Source organism: Acipenser ruthenus, chromosome 26 (assembly GCF_902713425.1).
Source record: "Acipenser ruthenus chromosome 26, fAciRut3.2 maternal haplotype, whole genome shotgun sequence".
Lineage (NCBI taxonomy): Eukaryota > Metazoa > Chordata > Actinopteri > Acipenseriformes > Acipenseridae > Acipenser > Acipenser ruthenus.
The window spans coordinates 5,716,556-5,744,349 of record NC_081214.1 but is presented as its reverse complement, the minus strand read 5'-3'; the positions used below and the strand labels follow the sequence as shown (position 1 = coordinate 5,744,349).

Here is a 27,794-nt window from a genome sequence, read left to right as displayed (position 1 = left end):
GTGACGTGTTTCTGCAAGTTATAAATGGCTAAACTAAACTTGATGATTGAACTGAGAGCTCAAAGTCATTTTCATTAACAACTGCTCACCAGTTTTTAAAGATGTTTAGGGAGCAGTTGCGAGTGACAGCAGAGATAATATTGCATGGAGGATAAGCCCATGGAATGCAAACAACAGTATATTTGAATTGGAGGCAATTACAGAAATACTGGGGTATGCAATAACAATCATCTGAAAGATAAGTTAACCTGTTCCAGATATGAATCCTGTTTTTGCATTCCTAGGACCTGATCTTCCATGTCCTACATTTAATATGGAGTGGGCAATTTGCCTGCAGCTCGCCCAGAGTATATATATTATTGTTGCAGTGTTTGTCTCTTCTTAGAATACAAATGGCCTACTTAGCTTTGATTCAAAGTAGATTCTTTGTACATTCTTGTACAGTAAGCTGAAGTGGACTAATTGTTTTGCATTATACATTATACATAAAATATTCATTCGAGATAATTTGTATGTATTTCACTTCCCTGGCAGGCATTTTGAGTGCGAAAAGATGAATTTCTTCATTTACTCTATTGGAGGGAAAAAACAACAATGGAAGTAGTTTTACATTCATTATTTTTATAACCTTTGCCATGGGAATGGCTGTGATGGGACTGTGTGATGGCACGATTTACTATACAGACAAAAAGCTTTAGCTGGCCCAGACAATAGTGTGCTTGTATTGTCTTTATCATCATATTATTTCAATCCATTGTCCATTCTCTTGAATGAATTGATTTAATGTGGATTATTTCTGGGGTTTATTTTGTTATAGATACAAGATCCATCTTTTTTATGTTGGAGATTAAAAGTATGTCATTCCAGTTTTGCAGTGTGTGACGGTAACCTCTCTACCCTTGTTGACTTGCATTTCCATGTAGATTAATGGGTGTTTTTACAAAGTTTGCGTGCAGTTATTTATCATGAAAGGTTAGCCCCCTTCAGCCTCCCACTACATGGCATGCATTCCACACAGTAACAATTTGTCATTTTAGTGTAACAAAAAACAAAAATCAATAGGAAAAGCAAGTCACTTGAAGGTCATTTTAATTGACCCAGCCGGTTGAAGCACATACAATAAATATGTTGATAGAAATACAAATAAAAAATCAAGTCCATGCTCAACCGTAATACAATGTGGCTAATCCAGTATCATGAATTTTCTTTAGTTTTACGATTTGAAAATAGACTATTCTCAATCGTCATTTATTTTCTTTAATCTCTCTCTCTTTCAGATACAAACTGGATATGTAGAAATGTCCATTTCTTATGAACCATACACGTGCCTATATAGTTACAAAGAAAAAAAACAATGTCTATTGAAAAATAACTGAACGCTGGATTCAAGTAAGGCTGTAAATCTAGACTCATAGACAGCCTCACAGCTTTCTTTTATGGAAGACAGGGTGTAAATCATTTGTGCAGTGGCACAGTCGTCACTTTTGAGACTGTTCTTTGACAGATATTATTAATGTTGTGTTGTCTCGGAAAGGGAAGCATCTGCCAACAGAGCACTTACAATGAGCCCTCACCTAGTCTTGGTCTTTGTGACTACAAATAACTTAACAAGAGATATGTAACTTTTACAGAGTATGTTAGGGATGTTATATGCCTAACAAGTAAAACATTTAGGAAAAGGTATTTGCTACATATTGTCAGTGTTGATTCATTTGTCCAAGATAATAAAGTTATTGCAATATAATTAGATAGATTAAAATTTGATACTAATAGAAATTGTGGATTCGGGTGAAAATGACAGGGGATTCCATTTTGGACTACTGTTATAATTTCAATAAATGACAAGTAAGTATGTTTTTAATGTGTTTCATAACAACAACTGAACTGATTTGCAGGGTATCGTTGTTATAATGATCTAGCATGAATCACAGGATTGCAGCATTAAAATGACATCCTTTGTAAACACTTTCACCAAAAGATAATGAAATGCTTGATCATCTGTGGGTTTTTTTTTGGTCAGGCGATGCGCAGACACTCTGAATTTTGCAGAAGAGGGGAGGCCAATTTGGTGCCTGATTTTTTTTTTTCTTCCTCCGGTTGGAACGAGTGCGCATGCGCCGGAAGTTGCTGCCGCAGACAGCAGCAGCCAGTGATTTGGCAACAACAGAAAAATACGTAGTAAATTAATGAACACTAATGATGTTTTAAGGCATGTCTTTTCCCCAGGTTCATGGAGAGTAAGTAAAGCATTTATACATTAAAAAACATTGCAGTATTCTCGCGGGTGCTTGGTCTCTTTACCTTATCTTATGAAGCCGGGAGGCAGCAACAAAGAAATCGTCACACAGCAGACGGGTGACTAGCTTGTTGTATGTGTATGACTTACTGAGTTTTTAAAAGGCCGTTTAATTAGATGTTAAATCATGTGCCTTAATAATTATTGGAGTGTTTCAAATTTTGAGGCTAAAATTTTGTTCCGTAACATTCTCGATGACGTGTGCTTTTGAATGCAAATACTATACACTATCAGTGTTAAGTATATGTAAACTCCATGTATGCTGTTTCCATGAATACACGCAGTTGATCAAAACGTTATTGTCAGGGTTTCGGCATTAAAACGTGGTTGATATTAACAGCTAATGCGAAGTGATTTCCAAGCAATTCCCGTCTGGGCATTTCAAATGTAAAGCAAATATGAAACTATCGGTATGCAACTAACACTGCCTCGTTTTTTTTCATTACAAAACACAAATTGCGACATTTGGGTCTTGGGTCTGGTTAATGAGACGCACAGGATCTAGTCTTTTTCCAGCAGGTCTGACCTTTACAACACGGATAGTTGTGTGTAAGGCAAGTAATTGAAAAATGATGTGTGGGAGGTAGGTGCCTTCTTACAGACAGGGCATTTTAATTCAGACATACCCCATACCGTGGCTTTATTTCTTGAACTGAGACAATAAGAATGGATATTCATCTGGGGGTGTCGTCGCACGGTGAACTCAATTGAGATCTGGGCAGTCTGTTAGGCCTATTCGTTTTACTGCATGGGTGGGCAGTGGGCTTTGGTTGTGTTATGATATTTAGGCCTCGTAGCAAGGGTATAATATGATTCTGATCATGTTGTTTCTCTCTGGTTTTCCAAATTTACAGGCTATTCGGGAAACTACGTTCTGGGTTAAGTTTAGCTGGGAACCATGTTGACTGTTTTGTGCTGGTTCATGTAATATTTAAATTACCGTCATATAACAATGGCTAACGGTAATTTTTAAATGATCACAAGCATTGACGAACGACAGGAATTGGTTTAGTAGATTTAAATGTGCGTTGCGATTTCTCGTTCTCTGGGGGGATATTGCGAATTGATGGGTCTGCTGTTTATTTTCGTACTGTGTATATTTTCATGAGGATGATACCGAAGCCGATCGTGCGTTGTGACTCAAAAATTCCCCATACTTGTTGTCATTAAAAGCACAGCTCCTTGGAAATACTCGATTTTCGTTTCTTGGGAAACACAAGTTGCCTAAATTCATTTGAGAAGTCGGCAAGGTAACAAAGGGTGACGTCATGCTGCATATCCGGTCGTCTGACCTCGATTGCGGAATTCCCTCCTCTTAAACTCATGCCTCCAACTCCGATTGGTTGAAGGAAGCCGGCAGAAGCGCTGCCTCAGTTTACGATTGGCTCGGAGGGTTTAGGAACATTCCCTGTTCCCGGTTTCCGGCTTGAGGGAGAATCGGTGGGTTGAGTTTGCAGGGAGTGTAGCCCAGTGTACCTAAACCAGGATCAAACTGGTTTAGGGTGTTACGGTGCTCTGGAAGTGACATTTTATAATCCAGTGGTGCGATGGAATTCCTTTGAAACGATGGTTTTTTAATGGATTTTGTTAAACGATCCTCCGTTTAATGTTTGTCTCCTAAAAATATACAATAGCGGGTAAGGATAATGCTTTTTGTTCGTTGTAATTATTCCTGTGTAAGATTATTTTGACTGGGTTAAGGTTGCTTTTGAGAAAGATAACTTGTTTGCACTTTCATATATGTTTTCTGATTTGGGTGTTTCACTCTTAAACGATTGATTCGTCTTGCTGATCGGTGGTATTGCTGAGGCAGTAGGGTGGCCGTACTGTGTAGGCTTTTTTACGATGAATAATTAAATAGTAATTATTTCAGGTAATTACTTCGAGCGTGAATGTCTGGTTTTAAATCGAGCTGTTCGCGATCGCTGTGCTATGCAGCTATTTGACAAAATCTACATTTAATCTGTTATAGACGAGTTCACATGCATAGCTTAGCTGCTTGTTTATAATGACACGTTCATTTCAATGATCGTTGAAGACCTCAAAAAAAAAAAGAATATTTAATCTCTGCGGTGTTTAAGGTATATTTGAAACGTGGTTCATCCTTATCGTTCCTTTTTATTACTGACCGTAATTTCTTCACAATGTATAGTACAGTACATGCAAATAGAAAGCGCCATAATTCCATTGCATTATATAATGCAATATACTGTAAATTATTGAAAGCTTTTAAGCATCTTGCTGTACAGTACTTGCTAGTTAATGTTGTCCGTGTTCATTTTAGAGCATCGCTGTATTGTTTTATTAGGAGTAATACTTGATTTATTGCAACATGGTTATTTTGATAAAAGGTGCTGTGTAGTTCTTGGCATATGAAATTCCATTATTTTAACATACTTTACTGAGTAACATAACCTACCTTACAGTGGGAATTGATGGCAATTATGCTAATTTGTTTGTTTTGTTCAGAATTTTGTGTACAGAAGCTTGTGATTTGTGTGTTCTCTTTGAACAGACCAAGAGCTTTAAAAGTAATACTAGTACAGTATGTGTATAAAATGTTAGAGAAGAGCCTTAGTTACTTTTAACCAGTTGCCATTCCCTAATCTGTGATTATCTGGGTAAACTATTAGCTAGTACATATTAGTAATTCAAACAGGTGCAGGCTTATGTTTATTGCATATCTTACTAGGGACAGGTGCTGCTGTTTTTATAACCCTCAATTAGTCTATTTAGCTTTGTATAGAGTATTGTGTACTTTCGTTATGAGGTTTCACATTGTATTTATTGGCTGCTCATTAAAGAAAGTCCATTCTCCTAATTTCATTTCAGAAAGTGTTTTTGTGGATGGCAAAAATGGAACCTGTAGGTATGGGAAACCACTGAAATCCACTGTTTTTTCTCTTTGGTTCTGGTTTAACCTTTGAAAATGCTGACAAGGAGAATGCCATGTTGATTAACAAAATGCAACAAAGTAACGTAAACTGTTAGATAATCAGATTTTAAATGGCGACCCAAGCAAATTAGCTCTAGAAGCTCCCTGTCTTGGGCATGTGATTGTTGATCATAAGATTACAAGTAGCCTTGTTAATGCTTTATCTACTAAACACTAATATATAGAAATGAATTAACAGGGTTTTTCAATTAATCATCGGGTGGTAGAACCTATGTACATTTTTCAATTTAATTGCGTTTCAAACACAAAGCCTCCGTGTTGGTATAGGGGGCCTGTAATGCATGTGCTAATTAGATTGCTGTGCTATCTACAGCCCCATTGTAACTGGGCATTTCCTTTGAGTGTCTGAAACCAGTTTATCTTGAATTGATTAGCCAGGACCTAGCATGACTAATCACTTGGGCAGATAAAAATGCATAATAAGGAGAGTTTGCCATTACATTTCTTGCAAGGCACTTTAGTCTTGCAAAGCACTTTAGTAAATATTAATTAAAGTGCTTGGCTGGTTATGTGAACTAAATGTAGTACAAGAAGGTCATCCTGCCCAAATGGCAATTATGCTTGGCAGAATCAATAGCCCCATGCTAGTGCTGTATTATAATAACTGTCAGTATTTCTGTTTCTGAGTGTTGCTGCAGCAGCCTTTATTTCTCAGTATAGTTCAAACAAGCCTGTCTAGTGTCATTCATCATTGACATGGATTGGGGGGTGGTGAACGGCGACACCACCTGTCTTGTAAGGTTTAATTGGGTATTATTTTAAGCAGCATTGCTTGAGATGCTGCTTGTTATTTTTATTTTATGTAGCCCTGTCCTGTCACTCATCAGCAGGGTACTGGTTTTGTATTTGTGTTCAACCAAGCTGAAGCATGCAAGCTGTAAAAGGTTTTCACAGAAGATGGTGGCAGAGCAAATATGCATTCTAATATAATTACAGCTTTGTGTTCTGCAAAGCAGCTATTTATCTGAAGTAAATGTCTTGCAAATTGGTGCATCTCTTTATTGGAGTAAAACCCCTTTGGGTGTTGAGTACAGATAACTTTGTAGTTCATAAACAAGGGGAAAAGCATCCATGGAATGGTTTTGATAGCTTTTAAAAAATAAAAGTAGCAGATCACATGAAATTTTGCAAACTCTGCATGTTTAAAATATTTTCTAGAGAAGTTCATACAAGCTGCAGTTGGTTAAAATAGTAGATTATTGCTAAATAAAATGATGGGTATTATTGGACTTTATTTTTGTAATACTGTATGTAGTGCAAAATGTGTTCCCATATTTAAGGGGTATGTTGTGAAAAGTTGCAGATAGTAAAACAAACAAAAAAAAAAGTGATCATTTTGGTATTTCTCGTTGGGAGTTTGTTGCAGACATGTGAAACTGATCCCGTATCAGTGCATGGTAAATCTGATTTTTGTTTGTTTTCTAGCTACTTAGGCTCTGAAGTTTTGAGGAAGCTGTTTACAGTTTCAGTCTGAAAGGAGCATAGAGGACATGGCGGAGACTGTTATCTGTTTACAGCACAGATAAGCAGGCAAAATGGATCGCTGGCCTGTTTCTGAACCCTGCGTAATGAGTGGTTGCTAGGCAAATTGTATCTCAATCAGTTTAATCCTTAATATCTCACTTTACAGGTCTGCACTTTGGGATGACCTGCAGTATGTGTTCCCTAACTCGGTGTGAGCTGATACAGAGACGTGCTGGCAAAGCAACACTGGAATAGCTTTCGCAGAGCTGGTGTTGGTGTCTGGCCCCATCAGGACTCTGGAGTCACAGGACTGCACTTCATGCAGATCTGTTAACTCCGAGATTAAGTGATAACGGGAGCCCTGCCATAAACTACTCTGAGCCCTTCACCCCCTAGTTTAAAAAAAAAAAAAAAAAAAAACATTTAAGCAAACAGAAGCAAAGGGCTATTTAACACAACTAGCACAGTTCAGATTGACCATTAGGCTGTACTGTAGGGAGGATGGGGGAGGTTTTATACACTTAAAATAACATGCTGCAGCTTTTAATTTCACACAGGACGGACTTAATTTAGAAGCTTTTAAAATAAGCTGGGAAATGCTGGAGGGCAGCTAGATTGATGTTCCTAGCAGAGTGAGTACCTGACCTATTTAGAAAGGTGAAAATCAATCATTCATGTCATGTATTCGAAGCAGAGTTACTAGGCGGGACTGCAAATAATTTAGCAAGTTGCCAATGTCTCATCCCTGAGGCCGAAGGGTTCACCGGTTCATTATGAATCCAGAAAAGGTAGCCTGATTTCTTTTTTTTTCCTGTCTAAGATCAAGTCACAATGCTTGCTTATACTTGAGCAGGCTTTACAGTACTTTCCTAGTGAATAGTAGAGCGAGGTCAGGTGATGTATTAAATGCCAGCAGGGGATAACTTGACTGCTACAATACAATACTTTGCTTGCCACCCTTTCTTTTTCAGTTTCAATCAAGGAATGCTGTGCCACAGATTTCAAACCGAAATGATTGACAACTTGCTCGCTTTGTAAATCGGGAACTTTTTTGAATGCTAACCAAGCCAGCAATGCATCACAATGCTAAGGAAATGCTGGAACAGGCAAGGGTCGTTTTACTGAAACCATTGAACAATGCATACTTTTGTACATTTTTTTTTCCTGTTTAGTTAAGGTGGTGAAGCTGTGTCAGATGATTTGAAGGCGGGATCAGATACGTTTTGCTTTGCAGCCTCTATTTTGAAGTATCTATGATCTGTTTACAGACAGTTTATCTGAAAGTTTAGTGCCTGCATATTTTTTTTGCTTCAATATTTCATTTAATTAGCTTCGTCTTTAAAAGTTTTTTTTTTTTTTGACGATTAAACTAATTGTTTATTTGACGTTTTTTCCCATTGAATTACACATCAGATTTTCTGAGCAGTTTTGTGTGTGTATTTTCCTATGGTTATTGGTTTTTGTGGAAGGTCCAGAAAGTTCACCTTGGTCGTTGTTAATGATCTTCAACCCATTAACCCTGCTCTTGCTGTATATACTGATCTCGCAGTGCAGTTTGTACAGTAGCGGGTTTAGATCGGATCATTTTAAATGCATCTTTGACTTTGCTTTTGGCTGCATGATTCAGCTCTACACAGTGCAACTAATTAAGGGGCTTAGAGGGTCAAAACAGCAGTTAAATGCTCAGAACATCAAACCTCTTTCAACTTTATATTGCCTATACTGTAGTGATGTAAGGGGGTCAATACATCACAAAGTTACAAGAGCTACAGTAAAGATCCACTGTTACAAATTAGACCCCGTTGGGTCTGTAGCCTCATTTTACTGCAAATTATGTGAATGACCACTCTAGTTGTAATTTGCTGCCAAAATGCTTGAATGTCAGCGACACAGTCCCTGGGTTGACGTTTAATAAGAAGCCCACGTCTTCCCTGTGGTCAAATCCATTATTCTGCAAAGTTGCTACCATAATGGCCTCTTTAGAAGAATGGTAGCATGGTTCACATACGTGGATTGGCTCCACTTGACGCTACTGTTGGTAATTGCTAATAGCTTCTTCTGGGGAGAGAAAAGACTGTTGCCTGACTTTTGTAAAAGGTGCAGTGTGTTCTTTCTTCTATACATTAAAGTCTCCAGGGTGTTTCTGCTGCCTGTGAGTTGAATGACACATGGATGCCATTGGGGGAAGTATGCCATGTTTATGCTCAGCATCTTTTGTCCCAACATCTTTCAGCAATCCATGATTACAATATCTTTGGCCATTTCCCTTCATACCTTCTCTGCAGTGAATAATAAAATTGTCCATTCCGTTTGCTGCATGCGCATAAAGGGGGTTGTTTATAAGGGACCATTAAAGGGAAAATGTCAAGTTTTATCTTTGTGCTGACACTCTTGTATTACTTGTATAACAATGTGCTCCCATGTGTGCTTTATGACTTCGGAGGGAAAAAATGCATGGTTTTTAGATTTGTCATCTGTGTTGGGAGGGGGAAGCACGGGGAGCACAATCTCTCATGTGCATGTAGGGTGTACAATTCATCATTTTCTGTTTTGACTTTCCTGAGCCTGTAATGCATTTCATAGACCCGTGCATGTCAGCTTTCTATAATTAATAGTAAATAGCTCAAGCTGAAATAGAGTCCAGGTGCTGCTGCAATCCACCATGTGCTCTCAAACAACGGAGAAACCACAGGTGTGTGTTCAGTCTCTGCGTCAAAATTGTCAGCATTTTTCTTTTTGTACATCGCAAGCAGAAACAAGTTGTTTTCCAGCGAGATCTTCTTCCCTGTCAGAGCAGTTCAGTTAGGCCAGCGGAGTCAAACTCCAGTCCTCGAGGGCCCGCAGGGTCTTCTGGTTTTCATTCCAACTTGAAGTGCTCAATTAACTTAATCTAATTATTTGTTCAATTGGATATATTTAAGGTTCTTTACAGTTAATTTTAAAAGTGCACTTGATTCAAGGTACTCTACCTCCTAAAATATTGAGGTCTGGAAAGAAGTGTTAAATGTGTCCAATTAATCAAATAATTAGACCAATTAAGTAACTGAGGTGGTACGAAAGCGAGAAGACACTGCAGCCCTGAGTTAGGGTCTAATTAACTTCCTTGATGTAGTCATGACCCCTTTAGGAAATGACCTACCCTTTTTAAATGAGTTCTGATAGTCACAGGGGGTTGGTAATTCTTATTTGTACTTTACCGCAGGATATGAGAACTGGAGTCGGCGCATACTGCACTGATAAATAACTGCATCAGCATATCCAAATTGTACCTGTGCACTGTTTGACAGCCTCCATGTAGTATTCCATTACTTTTCATGTTCTTTCTGTACAGTAGGTACTCTATTCCAAATTGAGTTTAAATAGGCAGAAATACCTGGCACAGAGGACATCACCAGGTAATTCAGTGATAATATAAGTCAATGATAATATTTAACATTCCTACCGTTTGTTTAAGGAAATTAGTACTTTTGCTCTTTTAAACAATCTGCACTGTGAATGTTCATAATTACAAGGCAGACTTGTAAATGAGAAGAACAATAAGCATGCTTCTACAACTACCAGCAGTAGCAGTATAAATAACATCCAGTTAGAAAGAAGAAATCGATTCCTTTTCCAAATGGTGTTGGTGTTTTTATAGGTGTAGGTTTACAGGAAACTCTTCAGCTTATTTTTGCAAGGTCGCTTTTTTTTATTACTTTTTTTTACTATAAAACTACATCAGCCACAACACCTTCTAGCTCTTAGTTAAACCTCTTTTTTGTGATGAATCCATCTAGAGTTTAATCAGATTTCAGCAGGAGGATTGAGCTGCGTTAAACACAGCTGTATGGTTTGGCAGGAATGTGATGGCACAAACATGAGAACCCCAGATGTTTGTTTTGTTTTTTTTTGTTCTTGCTGTTGAGAAATCTTTGTTTCCAGGATGCTGAAGCAGATGCTGATCTTTGTCTGTCATAGAGATTTGAGACAAGGCTAAATAAGCCATTATATCAAGCTGAAAGCAGTATTTGGTTTGAGATACGGTCGTACTTAAAGCTCATATGATGGTTGAATTATACAATTGAGGACACATCTGTACTAAGCCAATATTCATGAGCTTGTATCCCTAGTTACTCATTCGCTTTCAGTCAGCTTTCTGTGATTCCTGCATGGTATGATGGAAACAGAAGCTCGTCACTGTTCCAAAGTGAATATTTATGTATTTAGTTATTTTGCACAGTGTCCCTGAAGTGCAAATCCAAATTAAATACAAATGCCCACAATACAATGGACATACATCACAATGGAGGCCTCTCCCCCAGATACTCCAGCACAGTCTCCACTGTTTCTGGAAAACTTGAAGCTGTTTAGAAAGTGCAAGTTGAGTCTTTAACTTAGTTGGTCGTGGTATATTTCTGTTATAATTGGTATTGCAACGGTAAGTATCATGTTTACCATAAATTAGTTTGTGTACAGTAATAGCGGTTAAAAACTACTATTTTAGTTGGACAACATTTCTTTAAGTTTGACTCGATACCAATTATAACACTGACATAAATAATATACCACGGCCAGCTAAGTTACTAAAGACTCAACTTGTGCTTTCTAAACGGCTTCAGGTTCTCCCGAAACAGGTGGAGACTGCTGGGGGTATCTGGGGAAGTGGCCTCCATCATGATATATTTCCGTTGTGAAATCACTTCTGTTGTGTTGTGTGCTTTTTGTATTTGTGTGTTTTTCTTTGTTTTTTGCACTTCACAGGCACCGTCATTTTGATTATGTCTGCAGTATATTGTACTTTTTTTTTTTTTTTTTCAATCTTGACAACAGCTTAAGCAAATTGTGCTAAACTGACACCACGAGGTCTGGCCTCTAATTGGTTGGGCTACTGAAGCCTATATTTTCAGAATTCGCTCTCCCAAAACTGATGAAACTTTAAACCGACGTTTTTTATTATTTCACATACAGTCTGAGCTAATAAAGTCGTTGAAACCCATATTATTATTATTATTATTATTATTATTATTATTATTATTTATTTCTTAGCAGACGCCCTTATCCAGGGCGACTTACAATTGTTAAAAGATATCACATTATTTTTTTACATACAATTACCCATTTATACAGTTGGGTTTTTACTGGAGCAATCTAGGTAAAGTACCTTGCCCAAGGGTACAACAGCAGGGTCCCCGACCGGGGATTGAACCCACGACCCTCTGGTCAAGAGTCCAGAGCCCTAACCACTACTCCACACTGCTGCCCGGTGACAGGTGCTGTTAACATGCAAGCAGTGATCACCAGTATCTCTTGGCTTTGTCCCCAGTTGGTTGTTCACGTGACTACCTTGCAGTAAAATCTGCTTAGCCTGTTCATTTTGCGGTTTATTACAACCCTGTATTTCCAGTTTGAATCTCAGAAAAGCAGCGACACATGGAGATAAGCAGAGGGATGGGCAGATGTTCTGTTGCATCCTTCTGTAGGATTCTGGAGGTTTTAAAGGAATGTATTATGCATAGTATTCTTGGAAAACTAGTTACAGAAAGTAATCTGTTTATGTCTTTGGCAGAACAGATGTGTAGCTACAGTATGTGAAATATTGGGGCTTGTGAAATGCACATGTGGCCACATTTCTTGGGAGTGTTACTTCCTGGTGGTTTTGCTCCTGAGTCAAATCAAATCTAAACTGCCCTGTCATCCAATTACTGTACATGAGTAAAGTTCTAGAGTAATGAAAAGCACAGCCTTTGTATAATATGCAAGACAGAGCAGAGTCATATCAATATATAACCCTTTTATACAATCCTATCAAAGTATGCTAGAATATTACCCGAAATATGCTGCACACCTCTTATATTAATCTTAACAGTTTAATTTAACACTTATTTTTTAAATAAACTGCAATGTCCCAAATCAAGCACACAACAATGTGTTAATTTGAACTTTTTTATTTTTTTTTCTTTCTAAGCATAACAGTTTCCATAAACAAGCCCCCAATCCCCAATCTGTGTTTAAACAGTTGTGTGCTGTTCCCAATTAACTGCCAAGTCACAACACTGCTCTGAAACCTGTGGTAAAACAAATTAGCAGAGTCGGGTCCTTGCAGAAAGGTGTAAATCTGTCCTGTTACAATTCTAGGTATGCTGTAGCTCGTTAGCAGGTAATTTAGATTTGTATTTTGGTATCTCTTGGAATGCAGTTCCTGTAAACGATATCTGATTTCATTTAAATCTAACAGCATTTCTTTTTTTAACGGGTGCTGTATTTTTCTCTTGCCGTCTCACAAAAGCAATTTCCTCGTTTGGCAGATTTATTTCTGCAGCCTTTTGTGTTGTGTAGTTGAATATAGTCCCTGTTCATTTAAAAATAACATTCCTGATAGATGAGAGTTCCTATGGTAAAGTCATGGATAAGCTTTCATTCCAGATCTGCTGAAGTCATCAGGATCTTTGTTAGTGAATTGAACAGTAACAGCTACATGCCTGTAAGGCTTCTGTTGGTAACCAAATATAACAAATGACAGCTAATTTATTTGTGTAGATTTATGGCTTCATGCTGTAGGGGTGGAATTGACATTAGAATGTACAGCTTGCATTTGAAAGGCCTTGCAAAGCAGGGAATTTATAAAATGGACTCATTTGAATGCAGAAGGAGGGCCGTTTGATGTTAAAATGGCATAATGTTCCATTAAGGATGTAAGTGCTGTATAGAAATTCATTGGGTGTGGATTATGTGCATTTTTACAGCCCTGCAATCTCCTGCTAAATGCATAATTTAAGATCGTAGATTTCTTTTCAGACTGCCTTGTGTGCTAAACTTGAAGATTTACTGTAATCTGAATAAACAGAGCAGTAATCTCGAATAATATCTCCTTAATTCTAGGATGTAATGCAAGACTAAACGGAAGCGATCCATATCTTCGCACTCATGCCTTTTGTCCTCAGTCTTTCTTTCTTTCCTAAAATGTTAGGAAGTTGCTTGGTAGTTTTAGGGGGACCCAGAGTATAACAAATACAGGCCAGCTTTAATGTGAATAATTTGGAAGACGGCTGTGTCTAAAATCATGATCTTCCCTAAAGTGCATACAAATTCAGTTTTACATTGCATTTCGCATTCAGAAGATACTTCAAAGGTATTTTCACAGCCTACTTAATAATGGGGGTGGGGTGTGACCAATTTGTTTTTAGGGGTGAGGGCTTGAGTGGTGGGGGTGCATTTTATAACCCTATACAATTCTCTTGATATGTGGATTTGTCACAAATCTTCATAAAGGTTTGAATACCTGTACTGTACAAGTGGAAACCTCCTTTTCTCTCTCGCACTCGCTCTTGCTTTTAGTAGTAGAGTTTAACCTGGAGGGTGCATTTTGGTATCTAGGCAGAGAGCTGCGATGGAAACTCAGTAGTCATCACATTAAAGACAGCTTTATTGAAGTGTGTTAGTTTTGACAGGGATGTGGAATGACAGTAAAACCTGCCCTTAAAAGGGTTTTATTGTCAGCATTTGGCTTCAGAGTCGTCTATAGTGAAATATCATAGCCCTGCAAAAACAGACATGTCACTGTAGATATTCCAGTTTTTATTATTTATTTTATCTTCCTGTATCATAAACCTCTCTCGGATTAGAATTGTTATAATATATAGCCTACTGTACACTGGGGGTAACAACATGGTGCTTTATAGTAGCTGTTTTCTTAACAGGACACCTCCCATGGTTTTCATGTCCAGCAGTTAATTAACCTTTACTATAACTAAAGCAGTGAAGGTGTCTTCTGAATTACCATATGCTGACCTTTGCTGTTTCTCCTTTGAATGAATGTTTTTGACATTTTGTAGCAAGGCACTACTGTATTCCAGAGGTAAAGATGGATTCCCAGAGATGCGAATAATCTTAAGACATTTTCTAATGCCCTCTATGTATATGGATCCCATAAGAAGGACCAAGATTGTGTACAGCTTTGTGAGAAGGACAATTAAAATCCATGTGGTGTTTTATAGAAGGATTAAATGAGCTGACAACCTGACCTTTTGAGGTTTTTGAGTCCACTGCATTCTCCCTTCTAGACAATGTAATGCACTCAGCTTTGAACACTTTTAAGGTACTGCATTATGCCTAGGTTATAATCTAGTACATTAATGCAGGGTCGGGGGGAGGGTTCAATAACAGCCAGATATTTTATTACAAGCAGAAAGTTAGCCCTTTCACAAATTTAAACTGCTACAGACTACCTCCTTGGGCGGCTGCTCAGTTGTAAAAGATACAACATGGCAAATTAGATCTAAGTTTGCAGGGATGTGTCAGGAGATTTTATGGCAAGTGGACTCTTGGCTTTTAACCAGTGATCTTTTAAATGCTGTTCAAGTGTTTTAGGTTTTTTGCATTGCGATCATAGTGCCAGTTTGACACTGATTCCGTGTTAACAGAACCAATGTGGTCATAGAAGTTTGATACTCTAGGTCTGTGGTTTTCAACCTTTTCATCTCAAGTACCAGTGTTTCCAGCAGGGACCACCAGGTGTACCAGTAACTGTGCAATCTTAAATGGCTGTTGTGAAACAGACACCTAGCCCATTACAACCAGTTTTCTCACTGAAAATGTAACGACAATCAACAACACAGAGTGGCTGCTTTGTTTCCCCGTCGGTAACTTTGAAAGTTCACGACAAATGCCTCTCATCAGAATTTCTCTGTGACTCAGTGGTACAAACAGATTGATACATTCCGATTAAGGGAGTATTGTGGTTGAGGAATCCCATCGTCATAAAGAACTGCCGGTGTACCAGTTGCAAGCCTGTCACGTACCAAAGGTTGTAAACCACTGCTCTAGGCAAACAGAAACGTGGCTTTGCTTCCTGAGTCCATTTTGATCTGTTCTAACCCTGACTGTACTCCTGTTGTTGCAGTGTGAGGAGGAGCGAATGTCCCATGTTGCAGTAGTGCCTCTGTGAAATGCTGGCCTGTCTGCCAGGACCAGGTGAACTATCCTTCCCGCTTCATTCTCACTCGCAGATGAACACTGGACTTCAGAAATGTAAGTACCTTCAACACTGTTTTGTCACCTGCCGGTTAAAAGGTAGTGCTTACCTGTCTTCATAGATTTAAGCCCTTGCTGATTTTATAATAGTCATTTCCTGCCTGAAGTGATCGGTCAATTCAGACATGTAATTACTTTCTTTTTATGGCCTCAGAAATTGCGATTTATACGAACGACGTGAAAAAGAAGGCAGGAAATAGTCTTTTTTGTTTTGTTTTAAGCTACAGTATTACTAAACCTTTAAGAAATGAAAAGTAATACCCTCAGTATGAGAAATAGTCTCATGGAACCAATGGACAAATGTGAGAATGGGGCTCACTTTCTAATTAAAATTAATTGGCTAACCAATTTCCACTTTTTAAAGACTCTAATTTAAGCATCTGTGTTAATCTATTTATTCTCTGGCTGGCTGCAATTCTGTCATAGCTCCATGCACGGATAGGAGATATCTTTTTAATGGGATTGATGCAACGATTTCAATATCAGGTAACCCAAATTCTTTACCCAGGGTACTTCTTTCCACATGAAAATACATTTCAACCCAAAAATGACCTTTTAATGTTTCAGCTTTAGTCAAATTCTACTTTTGCATTTTCCACTGTTATTAGTACCTGCTATTCAGAGTTTAAAGAACTGCAAACTGGCCCAACCTGGTCCACCTTGGTACAGCTACACAATTTAAAGACCACTTTGGAAACCAGGCAGTTAGCTGCAATAACTGAGCACATGTTTGTGGACCGGATAAAAAGTGTGTAGTCGTGCTGTATCATAGAGAACGGCGTTGGAATAGGTTGCTACACGGTGGCAAATCATTTAGCTGTAACCTGAGAAGAGGACACACACTTCACTTCATGTTCCTGTATTCACAGGTCACAATTAATCCGTAGAGACAGAAAGATGCAGCGCTAAAGCCGAGTAAGACCATGCTTCTGTTGAGTCACTTCTGTACTGACAGTCTGTTGTTATTATCTAGACATGGTCCTTTTGAAATGCCACCAAAGCGTCTGCTTAGTGCATTGTTTCGCTTTTCTAGCAAAGCTGTTTAGCTCGGAAGAATACATGCAAATATAATTGGTAACTTCAGTCAAGTTAATATCGGGTTGTAAAGTTTTTATTGGGCGCTCATGTGGTTTAGGCTTCAATTCCTTTAATACAAGCTGATGGGCTCAATTTTTCATCTTTTTGTCTCTGAAAATTAGACCTAGAGTTTATTGCCCTAACCATTTTAAGACAGATTTCTTTTTGCGATCTGGGCGTGTTGTTTATACAGGATTTGTAGATCTCCAGCATGGATTATGTTGAAGGTTTTATTCTTTCAAACTAACTTGTTGGCAGCGTACGTTTGTCACTTGATCTCCTCAGGGTTGTTTTCTCAGCAAGCACAAGTTAATTTATTGCTTGAAATTGTTTGCATTATAAAATGCTGACTTGCAAGTAAATTGTTGGTATATTGCTTGGAACAGTTTAATTAATGATATGTTGAGCTCTGATTTTTTTTTATTTATTTTTTTTAATTTCTTTGTACATGTTTACCTATTGTGCACATCTTTCATCAGTCCGCTGCATCTGAGGTGCCTGTTCCCAAGAGATAATCTCTTAATCTATATCAGCCACTCCTTGGTGCTTAAGATCTTCCCCAGGGAATTCATGAGGCTTCAATTAACTTGTATTGTTCGGGCTGCATGCACCTTCATGAAAGTGTGTTTGCTCTCAATAAATTTAACAATGCTTTATCAGGAGTGTCAAAGTCTTAAATCTTCAGTGTTTTGGCTGTTTTACATTAGCATTTACTTAAAGTATAGTCAGCAGTTAAGGCAATCACACTCATTTATGTGCCTTCATAGATAGCACCATATTGACTGTCTTTAATTAAAGGTTATGGTGTGTAGGTGGGATTTAAAAATGCTTACAGCAGAACAATAATACTTAACATTTATGGAGTGAATTTTTGCTAAAGTAAATGCACCACCGCTCAACATCATGTTACAGGAGCTATCCCAAAAAAATGCAACGTTTATGTAATTTGGCCCTATCAACCATATTTTATCTTTGCCTGTTTTGTAACAAGGCTGTTATGCAAAAAGCTCTTCTCAATTAGTTTGTCTTTTTATATTATTATTAATATAAATGTTAATATTTATTCAACCAAAATTTGAGATAAGAGGTTCCCTGAACTGTTTGTTTTCAGAGAGATTTGAGGACGCGACATTTGTTTTTCTTTCCTGTTAAAACAACAATGTTATGTAAATAAATACAAATGCCCTTTGGCTGTGTCGGGGATGAAATGATGGCATTCAGCTGCATTTCAAAGCTGACTGGAAATGTTCCCTCGCTTGAACGGTAATGTTTTATTTAACATGTTCCTGACGGTAGTGCCAAGTGAGACTTGAGTTTGTGACTGAGGTTGTGTGTAACGGTGAAGGTAACATTCCCCTGATGGAACCTTTAGGTTTCTCTTGAGCTCTATTTATATTGTGATGAGCTAATCCCCAGAACCCTAACCTTTTGGGTGATTTAAACCCATTCTCAAATGCTCCCTGAGCTCAAGTGTCAAGATCCTGACTTATTTACTAGCCGTGAGTCTGCAGTGAACAGCTTCGAGAAACCTGCTCACCACCGAATGCAAGGTTTTAAGTATTTGCTGGATTCATTGTCAGAAACTGAGCAAGAGCATTCAGCTAAATGCTTTGTGAAGACCTTTTCATCCAAAATACAGCCGTGCTAATGACTCCAGTCAGTATGTGAAGTTGTTAGTCGAAACATTTTGTGGACTGTTCTCCTCACTGCAAATACAGAGGGGATTCATCGGCATGTTTCCACTGCTCCAGCCAACCCAGCACTGGGTCATCTCAGTCCTGCCCCCCTCGGCAGCATTCAGGCTCGAGTGGAGTATTAACCTGCCTCTTGTTTTTACAGTAATTGCGGAAGAAGAACTAATTTAAAGAATATCTCTTTAGTCCTGGAACAGTATTACAGGAACATCTAATGTGTTAAAAACAAAACAATGCATGGTTGCACTAATCTGAGCTGCTTTTAATAAATTAGGATGCAGTTTTTCTTTTGTTTTCAGATTTTGCAATGTAGCAGTGCGGTGCCCAGGGTTTTGTTGAATGTTGTCTCTTTGCCATTTTGTAAATGAGATTATAGCTGTAGCTCATACTGTAACGAGACATTTTGCCTTTTTGTGCGATTCATTTAAATGAATTGTTTTGTGCACCTAAATATAAATTAGTTGGTATTTTAATTTCTGTTTTTAAATATTTTCTGTGTGTCCAGCAAATACTACATATACTGTTTTGACATTAATATAATTAAATAAATAAAATAAATTAATGCAAAACATGTATTGCAAACTCCTAGATAAAACCACATTAGCTGCATTATGGATTTAACTAGTATAAGCCTGGCACTTCAGAATAATGGCACTAACCTCCTTGAACGTATGTGTGTGTGCGCTATAAATAAAATCAAACACCTGGTGCTATGGAGGTACAACTGAGAACCCAGTGGTGCACGGCTGAGCCAGGTGATATCTAGTTGCATTGACTATTTCGTACTGCTAACAAAACTCTCTCCTTAAAATTCTTAAAAAAAAGAAAGTTTTATCTGCATTTGAAGGTATGTCTTGCACCGTGGTATAGCTGCTGCTTTTGATTTCAGTATTCCTTGAGTTGTTGACCACTTAAAATGCCTCCCGAAATCATGTTTAACATGTTACCATTTATTGAACTTAGAGCAGATTTTTATTTTTTTTCTTTATGCCATCACTGTGGCTAAAAAGGCTTGTTGTGTTGACTAGCCCTTTACCAGCATTAACATAGGTGGTGTTGATGATTCCTTTGTCTTATTTTCTCAGGGGACACTACACAGAAGATGAGATCTGCACAATATCCAACCCCAGCAGAATTGGATGCTTATGCTAAGAAAGTTGCCAACAATCCACTGACTATAAAAATCTTTCCAAACAGCGTCAAAGTACCCCAGAGGAAACACATTCGCCGGACTGTGAACGGACTAGACACTTCTGGCCAGCGATACAGTCCTTACCCATCTCAGGCTAGCACTAAAGCAGGGTTGCTTGCCATCGTGAAGGTTCCCATAAAAGGGATCATCAAAGACTTTGACGGCAGCCGCACACGCTTGTTACCCGAAGTCATCATGAACCCCCCCAGCGGGCCCTACATGACACCGAGCACTTTAAACCTCCCTCAGACTCATCCCCACCCACAGGCACTAATGCGCCCCCAAATCCTACCGCAGCAACAGAGTTTGCAGCACCAACAGACTTTGCAGCTGCAGCAGCAGCAGCAGCAGCAATCCCAAGGCTTGCGACACCCCCAGACTATGTCTCAGCCTCCGAATTTACAACACCCACAGCAGGGCTTGCCCCAAGCTCAGACACTAACCCATCCACAGCAAAATCTCCCCCACCCCCACTCCCACACCCAGAATATGGGCCACGCCCCTCCAAATGTGATACTGCAGCAGCCACCGCTGGGATTACATGGGAACAGGAAGATGCCGGATGCCGATGCACCGCCTAACGTCACCGTGTCTACCTCAACCATTCCGCTCTCCATGGCTGCCAGCCTGCACCAAAACCGAGCGGCCGACCTGAGCAGCATCGTGCACCAGATCAACCAGTTCTGCCAGGCCCGGGCTGGCCTCGGCTCTACCTCGGTCTGTGAGGGACAGATAGCGAACCCCAGCCCCATCAGCAGGAACCTGCTGATCCATGCCAGCTCCCGGGTGTCCACCCACCACATGCCCACCCCCATGCCGTCCTGTATCATCAACTCCGTTGACCAGGCGGCGGCCGCCTCTGCTGCTGCTACAGCCACCGCTCTCCCTCCCTCTGCCATGGCTGCCATGAACAGAGTGCCCGCCGGGTACCAGAACGACATGAAGCAGCGCTCCTGGAACCAGCACCTGCTGCCCCACCTGCAGCAGATGTCTGAAAATGGACTGGGGCAGCACCCCGGCAAGCACCACCCGAGGGATCTCCCAGGGGGATTTCCCTGCAAGACCCTCGGCTACCCCCAAGAGCTGTGTTTGGGCCAGCCCTTTAGCTTGAAACCCCCGGTGGACAAGCCCACGCCTTCCCCACCAGTCAATGGAATGCCTGGCGCCATGCCCTACACGAACGGGCACTACTTTCAACCTGTCTGGAATAACATTCTGCCAACGCCAAACAGTGACAGCTCCGGGTCTCTGGATCTGGCTATGCCATTCCATGGAGGCCCCTCTGGGCCTTCGATAGACTGCGTCCCGGGGACTCATTACAGAGCTGGAACAGGTTCCTCCAACCAGACTAATGTGATGCAGACCATGGATTACCTGGGCGGGGACTACCAGCAGCCTTGCTTTAGGGATCAAAATCTAGGGATGATGGGCAAAATGCATAGGCCTCCAATGAGTAGGGCGCCAGAACCAACTGATAATAGAAATACTCATCATCAACATCCAGGGTACAGATAAGCTACAGCCACGTCTACACAATCTCAATCTGTTTTGGTCTTAAAAGTTTATAATTAGTAGCGTTGTTTTTGTTGTCGAACTTGCATGTGATCAATATTGCATTTGCTGAACAGCAGACTGTGATGTTGGGTGTTTTGTACTGTGCTGTTTGTCAGAAGATATGTGGGCATTTTGTTTTGCGTTCTCCCTGCTCCCCTTGACAAACTGAATAAGGGCAATAGGTGCTTTTATAGAACTTGCTTTGCATTTATCTTTTAAATCTGCTTTTACTTGGTTGTAATAGTGTAAGCATCCTTGTTTTGATTTTTATTTGTTGGTATGTTGTCATTTAATATTTCCAGTGCTTTCACCAGCTGAGCAGCAACTTCTCTTTGCAGTATCACCTTGCTAACCTTTTAATTGTGTTCCCACTCCTGAATATACTGAATACTACTTATAGATTATCTTGTAACTGCACTATTTTTAAATATTTTATGTTAATTCTTTACTGTTTTTTTTTTTAAACTCTTGCACTAGTGTAAGAACATAATGTTAGTGATTTTAGTACTACACGTGTGTGTAAACACACACACACACATACGGACTAGGGCTGCTAGAGTCTGTTTAATTTATTAAACGTTTTAACTTTTAAAAATAAATATGGCTTCTGATTTACCCACACTTTTCTCAACTGATATCTGTTAAGCCATTTGTGTATCTCAATCACAACTGAGAAACGCATTGATAGTAAAATTGATTTAACAGGTATCAGTTGAATTCTTAATTGAGAAGAAAAGTCGGGGGAAAACACCAAAAATCATAAGCCCTATATATAAATAAATGTATAAAAACAGTGAAGCAATGTGACAAAATACTAGCATCGGGGGTACGATAATGGTCTGTTTTGACTAGAGGGCGAGCATGAATTGCATTATTTAAAGAAAAGTTATGCAGTCTTCAAACACTGCTAAAATCTGTAATCCTATCCTGCTTACTGTATACAAGAGACAATAACTAGTTATGTTCACACCAAACTGACTATTCCAATTACAGTATCACGCTAATTCAAAGAAAGACTTGTGACATTTGTAGGATCCAATATTCTGTTTATTTTTATATATATATATATATATATATATATACAAAAAATCATTTTACTAATAGCAATAGTTTGTACTTGTCTGACTGGCCGCAGTAGGAAAAAAAAAAAGAAGACCAAAAAATATGTTTTCAGCCCGAGTTTGATCTCATTTCCTGCACTACTAGCATACACTTGCATTGTTGTTTGTCTGGGCGCCACATCCTCTGTGCTAGATCCAGCACCAGTAGTAGAAGCAGATATCGTATGTACAGGAAGCTTTATTATCATGTGCTTTAACATTGTTCCCGTACTGCCGCTGAAACGAAGTTCTGCACAGCTTACATTATCGAAATATGCCCAGACAGGGCTTTGCTTACTTAGAGCTCTCAAAGATGACTGCTAGTCACGTGAGCAAAAGCATGCTGGACATTGGGAGGTGAATATCCAGTGGCAAGGATGCTACGTGACAAAGGGAGAAAGTAGACCACAAAAAAAACTGAGTAGCCGTTATTTACAGACACCCTGTTAATATTTCACCTGCACATTTTACAACGTTTTTAAACGATCAAGCCAAGTTAAAAATGTTGGACTCTTTACTACCGTTTAAACACTGAACTGTTAACACCTCTAATATGGACACGCTGTATGACCCCTGTGACATGGATGTTTAAGAACCTAATCTGCTTTAATGGAGAGTGGAACCCACCCTTTTTATTTAATATAAAATTGGGAAGTGGGTCTATTTAACAAGTGTCTAATTCTGTATAGCTCTTAGAATTTCAGCTTTGTCAGTCATTGAAACCTCTTAAGTGATGTGTAGGTAATAGAAGCTTAAATGCTGACGTTTTATTTGCCTATAGAAGGCTGGGATAATGCAAGCACAACTACTTGCATTCATTAGATTCCATTAAGTCTTGCTGACCTCCAAACAAATGGCCACCAGTCAAGTAAATGCATGATTGTTCATTTCCCATTTAGAGACCTAATGGAGGAAAGTAAACTCTGAAGATGAGAACAATTGAAGGTAATAAATGGAATTACTGGCATTTTCTAGTCCATTAGACAGAGCTGCTTGTACAACTACTGCTACTACTTGAATCACAAACTCTTGCAGAGGGATAGGGGAAAACACTACTAATACCATTACAATTCTTCCAAGCTTTTTGAATGTTTACGAAGTCTCTTTATTTTATTCATGTATCCCTGCCCTTGATGATACAAATGAAGGGTTTATTGTTATCTGTGAAATGTGTTGATCACATGCAGGTTTGGGGGTAAAAACAGCAACATGCATTGTTTATTTTATTGTACACTGGCTTAAAAACTATACTACTGTAACTTAAGTGTAATAATTCTGTATGAATGTTGCCTGTTGGTGTGGGTTTAAGTAACGTTGTGTATGAGTGGACCCACTGGCACCTGCAGTCTCTATGCCTCTGTTACAGCCCTTAAAAGAAGCCTTAAGTATTTGCTCCTTGAACTTTCCTTAAACGAGCATGGTATAAAAGGAACAAGCGTTTTTTTTTTGTTTTTTTTGTGACGCTAGAGTTGGATAGAAATGATTTAGTTTCTTTAAATGAAAAAGACTAAAGTAATATTTTATTGTAATTTAAGTTTTGATAGATATGTGTAGTACTGGGCTGTAACAAATATCTTTTCAGGTTTCAAAGCTTCATTTTTGCATTTTGTGACTATTTATATTACTTGATTTGCTTATTTAAATTGATTTTTTTTTTTTTTGCTATTGCTGTCTGTCACGAGATCCTTTTTAAAATAGGGACTTACCTGCTGCAGCAGCATTGGGCAAAAGCCTGTGGCTATGTCAACAAAGATGAGAGAGTGAGGTTTGTGCTACCCTTTTGTAATATTGTAATAATAAAATAAAGTTCTAATTTATGCTTTGAAGGCAGTGCCATACAGATGTCCTATTTATGCATATGTTATCTCCTTTAAAATCTATTTTATATGCAAGCCTGCAGAGATGATTCTAAAGCACTATGTAACAGTATAGAAGTGTTACTTATCTGGAGAAAATTTAACAGGGGTTGTGTTTTAAATAATTGTACTAGTTGGCTAAAAACTGTTATGTACATGTTTGCCATTTGAAAGCTTTGAAGCATGTGTGTTTTTTTTTTCTTTTTCTTTTTAATATATAAAGGTTTGTTACAGCCTGAAACAATAGTTAGACTGACACCTACTTGTTTTCTGCTTATGATGTGAAAGAAGTGCCTCCGCTGGACTGAAAACCATTGTTTGAAAAAGAAAAAAAGAAAAAACTGCTGCAAAGTCCACTGTGGAGGGAGAAAAATACTTAACTGCTGCTGCTGTGTTTATTAAACAGAATTACAGTTAATAGTATATAGCTGCTTCTGATGTGCTACGGGTAAATTTTATTTGTCTGCAGGAGAAAGAAATAAACCAGTGACGCAGATTCATGCGCTGGCAGTTTTTGTAAAAACAAAAAAAAAAAGAAACATAAAAAGAACATGAAATAAAACTAACAATAGACTGCAAAGTTAATAGCCTTGTTCCATTGGGGAAGTGGGCCATTTGCAAACCCTGAAGTGCCCTCGAGCACTTGGCTTGTAAGAGGAGGGAGGGGGTGGGTGGGGTTCAGTGGTCTGTATCCAAGCACATTCTTTTTATGTTGTTCTTGAGGTTGTGGAGCTGATGTATTTTCAGGTATGTTGAGAGAGCATCCACAGACATGTCCAGGGCATCAGAAGGTGCTAATTCTGTTCTGCCAAATCAAGACTATTAAATGAAATGTTTTCTTCATACAATGATTCCTTGCTGCTTATGATTTTCCCTGTCTGAGAAGGTCATGCTGTGTTGAACAAACACCATCCCTTTTTAAGCACCTCATAATAAATCTTACCTGTTCTTTTATAAACTTTTTCATCTCCTGGCCTTGGTGCTACTTTTTTTTCTCTCTAGTTTTTACTATTGGGGCATTCCATAAAATTAGTGTTTTTTTTTTTTTTTACAGTGATAAATCATGGATATCAGATTTATTAATGCAGTGATGAATATCCTACTGTAGTACAAGGCAGTTTGATAAGTCTTGTACTTGCCAGTAGTCATTGTACTGATTAGATCCAGTGTCACATTTTATTGAATGTCTCAATTCAAAGGCTGTGTTAAGCTTGACATTGAGTATATAATTGTGTGTGTTTCCAGCTCTCAGGTTCTTTTCCTGCACACCTTGACAAGCTCCATCTGATCTCAAGGTTACTGTAGGTGTAGAACTGGTGCGCTAATACATTTAAACTTCCTTAGGGCAATAGCTGCTGTGCCCCTTAAATATTCACACTCCCACGCAGCGTGCTTGTGGCGTTTCTCAGAAGAAAGCAGTCATAAAGGGTGGTACCTCATTATTTGGAATTGTGTTCCTAATAATCAGGTGGTTTGAGATGAAACCGTAGGAACCACTGAAATCAATTAAAAGTTTTGGAGACTGAAGGATTTGTTTTGTTTACATTTGTCCTGTAGTTTTGACAGTGTTTACAATAGTACAGAGAAGAAACTTGTGTAAGTTTCTTGTTTTGTGCTTCTCTTTGCTCTTTCTGAGTGTTTAAAATGAATATTCATGAATAATACATGTATTCTAATTTAGTTATACATTTGCATAGAGTAACATGCATATTCATACATCAGTTAATTCTAATGTATTTTTTATACTCATAGCTAAATGTTAGAATTAATACACTGAGCAATTGCTCAGAACCACAGCTGACAGCAACCTGTCCACAAGATGGGTTTTCTGAAGGACCACATAGGATTAGACCACCGCCAAGAAGATGCCCATTATTGGCTGAGACAAAGGGTAATGCCTTCACCAAATGGTAAATATTTTCTGAAACTGTTTTGATTATTTGACCCAAGCAAATTTGAAGCGGGACATTGTTTGATGTGGCCCAAGAGTATTCCACCCATGCTTATATAGAGTTCAATTAAATTAATTTCTCTCGGACTTCATTATTAAGTATATTGCACTGTGATGATATGAATTGTGCTCATCAAAGGGGTCTACACTTTGCAATGTTCTTTACCGTTCTTTATGCAATGGCCAGATGAGTTCACATTATTGAGATTTTATAACTCTGCCCTCAACCTCTCATCAAGTTAAGAATCCTTAAGTACGACAAAAAGCTTTTCCAAAAAACGTGACAAATTATCCACTGCCATGAAGCTTGTGGGAGTTTTATTCCTTGCTGCTTAATGGATTCTGTGTTCCAAGAACCAGGTCAATTTCAAGGATCATTACATCTTGTTTATTTTAAGCACACTTCCAATCAGACTTAGGTTACACTATCACATTAACCTGCCTAGAACAAAATGTCTATATCGTATTCATGAATCCCTGCTTGAATTATTTCAATAAAGAATAGATTCATGCATGGTTAGGCAGAGTGACTTTTAAAGATGTACAGTGGTCCTTTGGGTTTTATAATCCTTTTCCATTAGCTTAATTTCCACTCCGTCCCTGATCATTTTGCTCTTTTGTACTTTTTATTTCTTACTCATTTTCTTCACTTTTAAAATCTGAAGGATGTTTATCTGCAGCAGCCTGCGGTTTACCAAAAAAGCTAATCAAAGCTGCATTTTTTGTGGTGTTTTATAAACCACTTCTAATATTTTAACCGTATCCCTGCTGTTGAAATGAACAGCTTAAAGGACAGACACGTGAAAGGTGTCGTTTACACCGGGCGTTGGATTGCTATTGGAATGTATTGTTAACACAGTCTCAATCTTATATTACAAACTTGAAAGTGTGTTTAGTAGCTGGACCTAGAGGAGTTTTCAGAAAACATCTAGCATCCATTCCCTTGATTTAGCTTCTGTACTATTTTCACTGCCTGATTGAAATATATCTTTTTTTTATTTTTTATTTTTTACATTTCACTTGCAAGTTTATGATGTTTGCATCCACTCCGAGTGCTTCTGGGTTCTGTTGCTGCCATATATATCAGCTGTGAGCTTGTCTGAAGAATATTAAGTGCTGGGACACAGATAAGAGAAAAATTAAAGTAACTCACTACTGCAGAAACAGATCCCGGAACCATGAACTATTGCACTTTACAACCGTAAAGGAAATAATTACAGTAAAAAAAAGTTTTCATTTTGAGGTAGGCAATTATATTTTCTTAATAAATGGTTTGATTTTAAACATTATATGTTTTATGCTTGTATGCAAAAAGCAATACTAATGGAGAATGCATTACTGCTCAATGCTTTCTGGTTAAATCTGCGAAAATGCAGAAGCTGCCACATCTCTAACAGAAATAAATAATAATGCTGGTTAAATTGTTACAATGGGAAAAAAAATCAATAACGCTGCAATTTGTTTGAATTTAACATCACTAAAGGTAATAATAATTTAAAACAATATACAATGGAATTAGCTAAGTGAAATAATAGCAGGGGTTGGAAATCTAAAGATGGTTGTATTAAGAACAACTGCTGTTAAAATTAGTAAAACAGCCAAGCGATACACAGCAGCCAGCTCTAACATGTTGTAAGCAAGGACA

At 38.5% G+C, this 27,794-nt stretch overlaps 1 protein-coding gene across 3 annotated transcripts; it reads left to right on the top strand.

Moving 5' to 3' along the window:
- The first annotated feature begins 2,027 nt into the window (after positions 1-2,027).
- LOC117429286 (protein FAM222B-like) lies at positions 2,028-25,159 on the top strand. Of its 3 annotated transcripts, none has more exons than XM_034902641.2 (3): positions 2,028-2,237; positions 15,595-15,722; positions 19,582-25,159. In XM_034902641.2, exons 2-3 carry the CDS (start codon positions 15,641-15,643, stop codon positions 21,201-21,203), a joined length of 1,704 nt encoding a protein of 567 aa, XP_034758532.2. In that variant the 5' UTR covers positions 2,028-2,237; positions 15,595-15,640; the 3' UTR covers positions 21,204-25,159. The 3 variants fall into 3 exon arrangements, with proteins under 3 accessions (XP_034758532.2, XP_058857651.1, XP_034758533.2); XM_059001668.1 differs by lacking the exon at positions 2,028-2,237 and adding an exon at positions 2,265-2,355; XM_034902642.2 differs by lacking the exon at positions 2,028-2,237 and adding an exon at positions 3,745-3,933.
- The last annotated feature ends 2,635 nt before the right edge of the window (positions 25,160-27,794 follow it).

What these genes read in the sequence shown, in the direction of transcription:
- LOC117429286 (XM_034902641.2), top strand. Translation starts at nt 15,641, where the DNA reads ATGCTGGCCTGTCTGCCAGGACCAGGTGAACTATCCTTCCCGCTTCAT. An exon ending in GAACACTGGACTTCAGAAAT is followed by an intron (nt 15,723 to 19,581) that starts GTAAGTACCTTC and finishes TTATTTTCTCAG; the next exon opens with GGGACACTACACAGAAGATG.